At 41.0% G+C, this 8,952-nt stretch overlaps 1 protein-coding gene across 4 annotated transcripts in view; it reads right to left on the bottom strand.

Moving 5' to 3' along the window:
* The window catches only part of DMTF1 (cyclin D binding myb like transcription factor 1), a 55,183-nt gene that overhangs the window by 1,413 nt on the left and 44,818 nt on the right, over positions 1-8,952 (bottom strand). For all 4 annotated transcript variants that reach the window (XM_066353807.1, XM_066353809.1, XM_066353810.1 and 1 more), the window contains 4 exons: positions 6,525-6,610; positions 1,759-1,914; positions 752-1,114; positions 54-201 (listed from right to left, as the gene is read on the bottom strand). In XM_066353807.1, the coding sequence (XP_066209904.1) occupies positions 54-201; positions 752-1,114; positions 1,759-1,914; positions 6,525-6,610 (753 nt within the window). The remainder of the gene's footprint in view (positions 1-53; positions 202-751; positions 1,115-1,758; positions 1,915-6,524; positions 6,611-8,952) is intronic.

Here is an 8,952-nt window from a genome sequence, read left to right as displayed (position 1 = left end):
AAAACTTACGACATATCAGGCACATGATGGGTAAGCTGTATTATATATAGTACCTGTTAGTGTTGTCAAAGGCAAGACAGATTCCGTATCTATAACATCAGATGCCTGGATAAAGCCATGTGGTGAAGGAACAATGAGTATCGTTTCATCATCAATTGTTGTTTGATCAACTTGTTCTTCTATAGTAGGAGACGCTAAATCCTAAATAAAAAATGAAGTTCTGACTCATATTCCTTATTAATTTTCCCTAATATTCCAAACACGTTTAGGTTTGAAAGTACTTTGAAAAGCCCATTTTAAAATTAAAAAGGAGTGAAAGTTTATGTTTTATTAAAAGGAACAAATGTAACAACTTCATATTGTTAATGTAGTACATGTTAACTAAGAATTTAAAAGAATTCAGTTATAGTTCCCCTGAATATAGAATAATGCTGTTCTGTGGTGAGGTTCCTAAGCTAACCTACAAAGTTCTATTATTGACCACCCTCGGGAAAATGCTTCCACCATTTCAACACAGGTTTCCATGGGAACACTTTCCCAGTGAGGAAGAGTAGTAAGACAGCAACACAGCTGGCTGACTGATACTGGTGAGGTGGGGGGGGGGGGGGGGGCTGTACTTTATATATATCTAAAGAAAAAAAGTGCCATAGGATATCACCCCAAATTATTTCTAGGCTCTTCCCAAAATGCAGGTTTAAAGCTCAAGGCAAAAGGCAAGAACCCATAAGCTGTTCCCTTAAGTGCCACTTACCTCAGTAACATAAGCACAGGCTAAATGAGAGGGTGATTCCTCCTCTTGTTTAAGGTCTTCTGTTCTGACCATAACACTATTCATCAGTTCTGTGCTATTTTGGTCACTGAATTTAGATACATGAGCATCATTAAATGATGGCTCTACAGTCACCTTAGGTTGATGAATTTCATCTGGGAAAGTGTCTGCTTCTAGGGCATCTGGAGGCTCAGGAAAATCAGATGAGTGAATATCACTATCTACTGTCAGTTCTGCGTGTGATACGGAAGAAGTGATGTCCTCTGTGGCAACTGTCTGAATGATGACTCTTGGTGTGTGACACTGCACTGTAACATTGTCACTTGTGTTCAACAAATGCTCTGGCTATAAAATGTTAAAAAGAAAAAAGAAAGAACAATAGTAAAATGAAAAAGTACCTACCATATTCAAGTTATAGGCAACAAATGACATTTATAGGTGCTAATATGGGCTACTCTTCCTCCCACCTCTCACCTCTGGAACTGCAGTGTTCTTACCACAATTTTTCTAGAAACCCTGTTCTTGGCCTACACGGGCCTTTGCTCTCCTCCTGTCCCTACTTCCCCTAATGTAAGTCTAGCACACATAGAGACAGGGGGTCAGGCATTTACAGAGTGAAGGCAGAGGGAATATAAAAAACATTGTTCCTGGGGCAATAGTGGTAGAAAGAACTGTTTAAATAAATGGACTGTATTAGTTTTGACTTCTATATTTTATATTAACTAATCTTGGTCCCTAACAGTTACTCAACTAATTGAACCGAGATCAAAATATACTCACAAAAATTAGGGGATATTTTATTCCTTCATATTCATTTTGAAATACCCCTAATTTTTGTGAGCAGTGTAGAACCCCTTACCCAGAGACACTTATTGAAGGCACAGGGTTCTATCATTGTATTAAACACTAGAAAAAATAGGGTGACACTGATCCACTAATCCTCTCTACAAAAACTAGAAAACTCAAGGAATTTATGTAAGGTGACATACAGATAGAGCATGAACAATGATCTGTTCAGGAGAAGCGGGAGCAGCAGCCGTCAGGGTTACTGTGGGACTAGCAGTCAGAGTAAGCGGAACGCCTTGGCTTGAGCTTGTCTGAAGTAGGTAGGTACCTGGAGTCCCCGTGGGCTGTAAATGGAAAGACTAAAATGAAAAGAAACACAAGATCAACACAGGTGCAGTGGACAACTGAGTTATACAGACTTACTAGTAGTATGTAGTATTCATTAAGTCTAGCTTTGTATCCAGAGTTGGGACTGACTTTAGCCACAAATGTACTTACCAGTTGTGCAGGTATGAACAAGTAATAAAGTGAAAGCTATACTATCTGTGACTATTTATCTGTAGTCATCACTTAGCCTGGAGTTAAAAATAGCTATGTGAGGCCTTCCTCCTGCCTGCTGTCTGTGCTCCTGGGGTCTGGCCTTACTTGTTTCATGGCACATAGGAGCCACTGGGCCAGTGCAGTGACTGCATCCACCTTCCCTCCCTATCCTTTCTCTGGAGCACACAAAGACAGATGGCTCCTAATTTTAAAAACTTCACTTTTTTGTGTGTGAGAGAGAGGGAGACAGGGACAGACAGGAAGAGAAAGAGATGAGAAACATCAATTCTTCGTTGCAGCTCTTGTCTCCTTTGTTGTTCATGATTGCTTTCCTATATGTGCCTTGTGTGGGCTACAGCAGAGCCAGTGACCCTTGGGCTCAAACCAGCGACCCTGGGGTCAAGTCTATGATCCCACGCTCAAGCCGGATGAGCTCACATTCAAGCTGGCGACCTCAGGGTTTCGAACCTGAGTCCTCTGAATCCCAGTCTGACACTCTGTCCACTTCACCACCGCCTGGTCAGGCAAAAAAGAACTTAACATATTTGAAAAGGCACTGCAGCAGTGTTACTTGAACAGATTTTTTTCATAGTATGAGTTTAGCAAATATTTTTTATATTAAGAGGAAATATACAGAAATAGCAATTAGCAGGGTTCTGCTGGTAAACAGATAATACACTGAGTATAACAAAATTAGTGAACATCGTTACACTTTTCACAGCCACAGCTTCTATATAATTGAGTTCAGTTTATCCTAACACTCTAAAGGAAAAGTATTTGCACTTAAAATAGAACTAGAGTCAGAGAGCTGGTTCTTTAGTCCGAGTGGTCTATGGACCTAAGCCACAATGCTCTCCTGGGTGCAGACTCGCTGAAGGTCAGTTTCCTTATTGCTACTTTGAGAACAGCAACTACCCCTCCTTCATAGAAAGGGCTGTGAGGATTAGAAATGATTACAATGGTGCCCTGTCACTGGGAATGCAACTTCTTTCTTCTATCTACATAAAAGTGAAAGCTGTTTTCCTAATGGTTGTATTTAACCACATGTGGCTAGGCACTAAATATTTCATATGTACATGTATATTATAAAACATGTACTTTATTTAATATACTTACACAAGCTCATAATTTTTTTTTTTGACAGATAGTGAGAGACAGGGACAGATGGACAGGAAGGGAGAGATGAGAAGTATCAATTCTTTGTTGCGGCACCTTAGTTGTTCATTGATTGCTTTCTCATTGTGCCTTGACCAGGGAGCTACAGCAGACCGAGTGACCCCTTGCTCAAGCCAGAGACCTTGGGGTCAAGCTGGATGGGCCCGCACTCAAGCTGGTAACCTTGGAGTTTTGAATCTGGGTCCTCTACATCCCAGTCCGACACTCTATTCACTGCGCCACTGCCTGGTTAGGCCAAGCTCCCAATTTTTTGAAGCTGAAGCACTATCATCGTCCTCTATTAATAAATTAGAACAGATGACTAAATATTTGATTCTAACCCTGATTCAAAAACCTGAATACATACCCTAAATATATGCATATACATTATTTAGTCGGAGGGAGGGGAAGGTAGCAAATAAGAAAAATGAAGTTCTTATCTTTTATAATCCCTATTTTGTAGACTACTGGATTAGGAAACTGAGGCCTAAGTAAACTCCTGGTAGAAGTTCTACATTGTTTTCAAAGAGAACTATTTGCTGCGTTGGCCATTCTTGTGAGCTCTGGCTGTGGAAAAGACAAACTTATTTATTTTTATTTTTGTATTTTTCTGAAGCTGGAAACGGGGAGAGAGAGTCAGACACTCCCACATGTGCCCGACCGGGATCCACCCGGCACGCCCACCAGGGGACGATGCTCTGCCCCTCTGGGGCGTCGCTCTGCCGCGACCAGAGCCACTCTAGCACCTGGGGCAGAGGCCAAGGAGCCATCCCCAGCGCCTGGGCCATCTTTGCTCCAATGGAGCCTTGGCTGCAGGAGGGGAAGAGAGAGACAGAGAGGAAGGGGGGGGGGGTGGAGAAGCAAATGGGCGCTTCTCCTATGTGCCCTGGCCGGGAATCGAACCCGGGTCCCCCGCACGCCAGGCCTATGCTCTACCGCTGAGCCAACCGGCCAGGGCCGGAAAAGACAAACTTTTGCACTAACCCCCTTTTTGTTCTTCACAGCAAAAAAATCTTGACATAATTTAAATAAAATCTGTTTTATATTTTCTTGATGAAAATCAAGCCAATTCTGGCTTTAGCCTATTTTAAAAAGCAGGGCAAAAACTGGAACCTAAAAAAATTCCCTCACCCCAAAAAGAAACTTCCAAGATATCAGTCATGCCCCATTTTGCCCCCAGACCTCTTAGTATAAGACCACTGCTAATGCACCTTCTTTCTAAAGAGGTTTGCCTAGTTTGGACAGTTCAAATAAAAGTATCATATATATTATACATGGTATTTTCTGTCTAGTTTCACTTAGTATGTTTTAAAGCAGGGGTCCTCAAACTATGGCCCGCGGGCCACATGCGGGCCCCTGAAGCCATTTATCCGGCCCCCGCTGCACTTCTGGAAGGGGCACCTCTTTCATTGGTGGATGCATCCTGTGCTCCTGGAGTACTGTATGCGGTGGCACCGCAAAACACGGCGTCGCTCACGTACAGTACTACTTCCTGTGACGCGGAAGGCATACATCACTGCTCTGGAAGCACGTCATATCACTTGTTACGGCTAGCAGTGACAAATATGGGACCGGACATTGACCATCTCATTAGCCAAAAGCAGGCCCATAGTTCCCATTGAAATACTGGTCAGTTTGTTGATTTAAATTTACTTGTTCTTTATTTTAAATATTATATTTGTTCCCGTTTTGTTTTTTTACTTTAAAATAAGATATGTGCAGTGTGCATAGGGATTTGTTCATAGTTGTTTTTTTTTGTTTGTTTTTTACAGAGACAGAGAGAGAGTCAGAGAGAGGGATATACAGGGACAGATAGACAGGAACAGAGAGATGAGAAGCATCAATCATTAGTTTTTCGTTGCGCATTGCGACACCTTAGTTGTTCATTGATTGCTTTCTCGTGTGTGCCTTGACCGTGGGCCTTCAGCAGACTGAGTAACCCCTTGCTTGAGTCAGTGACCTTGGGTCCAAGCTGGTGAGCTTTTGCTCAAACCAGATGAGCCCGTGCTCAAGCTGGCAACCTCAGGGTCTCGAACCTGGGTCCTCGGCATCCCAGTCCGTCGCTCTATCCACTGCGCCACCGCCTGGTCAGGCCATAGTTTTTTTTATAGTCCGGCCCTCCAATGGTCTGAGGGACAGTGAACTGGCCCTCTGTGTAAAAAGTTTGGGGACCCCTGTTTTAAAGGTTCATCCTGATTGTAGTGTACATCAGTACTTTGGTCTCCTTTACTATCACCAAACTGTTGTCTGTGTGGCTATAGGACATTTTCTTTACCCATTTATCAGTAGATGGACATTTGGGTTGTTTCTACTTTTTGGTTATTACAAATATAAGCATTCATGTATAGGTTTTTATGTGGACTTATTTCTCTTAGGCATACCTGGGATTAGAATTGGGTCATATAGTAACTATATTTTTAACCTTTTCAGAGACTGCAAGATTTTTTTCCAAAGTGGCTATGCCATTTGGGACTGGGACTAGCAATTTTCAATGGCTTGTACAATGTTTCCTGAATGAATGTTGTTAAAGAATTTATTACAGGCCCTGGCTGGTTGCTCAGCGGTAGAGCATCGGCCTGGCGTGCGGGGGACCCGGGTTCGATTCCCAGCCAGGGCACATAGGAGAAGCGCCCATTTGCTTCTCCACCTCCCTCCCCTCCTTCCTCTCTGTCTCTTCTTCCCCTCCCGCAGCCAAGGCTCCATTGGAGCAAAGATGGCCCGGGTGCTGGGGATGGCTCCTTGGCCTCTGCCCCAGGCGCTAGAGTGGCTCTGGTCACGGCAGAGCATCACCCCCTGGTGGGCAGAGCTTCGCCCCTAGTGGGTGTGCCGGGTGGATCCCGGTTGGGCGCATGCGGGAGTCTGTCTGTCTCTCCCCGTTTCCAGCTTCAGAAAAATACAAAAAAAAAAAAAAAAGAATTTATTACAAACATTTTCTCACCTAATATGAACCTTTTGGATATGTATTTGCTAATGACTAAATACAAAGCTACAGCATGCATGTAGCCTACTCATCAGCACTGTCATTTCCATATATAAAAAGAACATATTATTGGTTTACATACAGATGAAGAAAAAGACTAAAATTAATAATAAAAGTAGGCATCTGATATATGCTGTCTTAACCATCTGGTCTCAAAACTATGGACACAATCGCATTTAATGACAGTTATTTTTATATTTCATCTCCTTATATATTGCATTTCTAAAACTGATACCAACTGATCTTTCTTATGCATAAAAATGGCTGACGTCTACTTTGTGAAGTATTACTCACTGGAAGTATCTCAAACGTTTGTAGTGTTCCACTGTTTAGTGTTATTGTTTCCGAGTCAACAGTAGCAGCAGGGGAATCTGTTGAAGCTGTGGTAAGAACAAGGACAACAATAAAATACTTTGTAAATTTAAATTTTCCTAGTGTACTTAATATGAAGGCAGCCTCATACTGAAATAATTTGCCTGGAAACCTGAATTCATTTTCATTTCTTCTGAGGTATTAAGAAACCTAATGGACTTGTCTGGGATGGCACAGATTAGGGACTGGCAAACTATGGCCTACAGCCAAATCCAGTCCACAACCCGTTTTTGTGCAAAGTACTACAGGAACACAGCCATGCACGTTTGTTTTCTATGGCTGCTTTTGTACCACAGTAGCAAGGTTGAGTAGCTGTGACAGAGGCAGTATTTGCTAACCCCTGGTATGGATCATAAAATATTTCCAATGTTAGGAAGTAAGAGGGATACACTAAGACTAACTTGTAAAGAGATAGGAACTTGGTAAAAAAGAAAAGTTCTTGGACATTCTGGTAAGCAGTACAGATGTCTAGAATGGTAGTCCCCAAACTCTAGGTTTTAGTTCTAGTGGGATCACTTTCTAGCAATGTAAACCTAGACAAATAACTTACTTTAATTCAGAGACTTTCTCTGTCCTGACTACCTCATATAGTTGTATCAAAGACATGAAATATAAATATTATTTCAGAACCACTTTTGAGAGACTGAACTGAACAACAGTTTAGAGATCGGATAGTCTAATCTCTTTATGTATGTCGGCTAAGATTCAGACTTCATCAGTGCCTGCTGCTAGTCACAGAGAACTAAGACTTACTAGGGAAATGTGATCTCTTTCCGTGCTTTCACTTACACCTGCAGGTAAATCCATCTGAAAAATGACTCAGAATTGACTATTTATCTGTAGTGTTTATTGTTAGTTTATTATATTCTGATTATAGCAGTTTGAAAGAAAAGAGACACCTTGACCAGAAGCAATGCACTTCCTTTGTGTTGTTTTTCTTACTATTTGATGGATTCTTGAGAGCATACCTAGGATAATTTGAAGTGATTCCAGATAAATAACCTAAACCAAACGTAAGCAAACTATGGCTGCAGACAAATGTGGCTCCGGGCTCAAGGCTAAGCTATGCTGTGAATGAATATTAAGGTATCATTGTTGTTTTCCCAAAAAGTAGTGTCAACCGGACAGTCAAGGAAAATTGTAACAATCTCTATGCACAATCAATTTATAGCCAACAGTAACTCTCATATTTATGGTAGACTAGTAATATCAGTTGCTTTGCAATTTTCAAGAGTATAAATACAAGCAGTGCCAAAGAAAAAGTCTTCATTCTTTATTACACTGATAGAAAGCTTAAGCAAAAAAAATTTAAGATTTTTAAAACACATAGATTAATATAAACATCTGTAAGGTAACTTTGACGGCCATTCCATACACAGATATGTAGTGTTAATTAAGTACATAGATGCCCCAGTGATTTTCAAACAGGATCATAGAGTATATTTGAAAACCTGTAGGGTATTTTGTTTGTCGTAATTGGAAAACACACTACTGGCATTTTGTGGGTGAGAGCAAGGGACACGGAACATCCTGCAAAGTGTAGGACAGTCTTGCCAGAAAGAACTGTCTTACTCAAAATGCCAGTAATATTCTGGTTGAGAATGACACAAAGTGACTGCTGTACTTTTGGCAATGACCTTTCCATAGGCAAGGAGCATTATGTAGAAAAAAAGTGACATAAAAGTAAGGGAAGAAGAATATAGTTCTGAGAATTTTATGTTCACTGCTTTTCTGTCATTCTAATAGGAAGAAAGGTAGAAAGATGAACTTGGTTTACATCTTAGGAAATACATTTCCCCTTCCTACAATTGCTAGGGGTTTTCATGATCTCATTAAGCACAAAAGATGTCAGAGGCTAGGGAAAAGGAGTAAACAAACAGTTCCCATAGGAAAGTGGCTCTTTATTCCCTGAAGAAAATCTTTTTGAACCTCATCAAAATCCCTTTCGTTTACATACCACCTCAAACCTATTCCTTATTTGTGACTTCTGGAGAACTACTAGAAAAGATGTACTACACCTTATGCACTCTATTTTCTTGCTCAACTGACTGTCTTTGAGGTAGTTTTCTATTAATCATTAATTTCTTTATAACATCTAGAATAGTTTTTCAACTGCCAGTCCACCAGAAATTTTGTGCTAGTCCGTGAAAGAGTTAATCATCCTGATGTTGTATGCAGGTTATCTTCATACAAAGTGGTTAACTTTCTCAGACCGGCGCGGTTGAATAACACTGATCTAGAAAGAAAGCTGATTTAATAATGTCTATGATGGCTGGCCAGTTGGTTATCAGTACTTCCTATCACACATTCATCTTCTGTGCAAATATTGAGCTAATAAACAAAATGCCTT

The sequence above is a fragment of the Saccopteryx leptura genome, chromosome 12, assembly GCF_036850995.1.
Source record: "Saccopteryx leptura isolate mSacLep1 chromosome 12, mSacLep1_pri_phased_curated, whole genome shotgun sequence".
NCBI lineage: Eukaryota > Metazoa > Chordata > Mammalia > Chiroptera > Emballonuridae > Saccopteryx > Saccopteryx leptura.
This window is presented reverse-complemented; position numbering and strand designations above follow the sequence as displayed.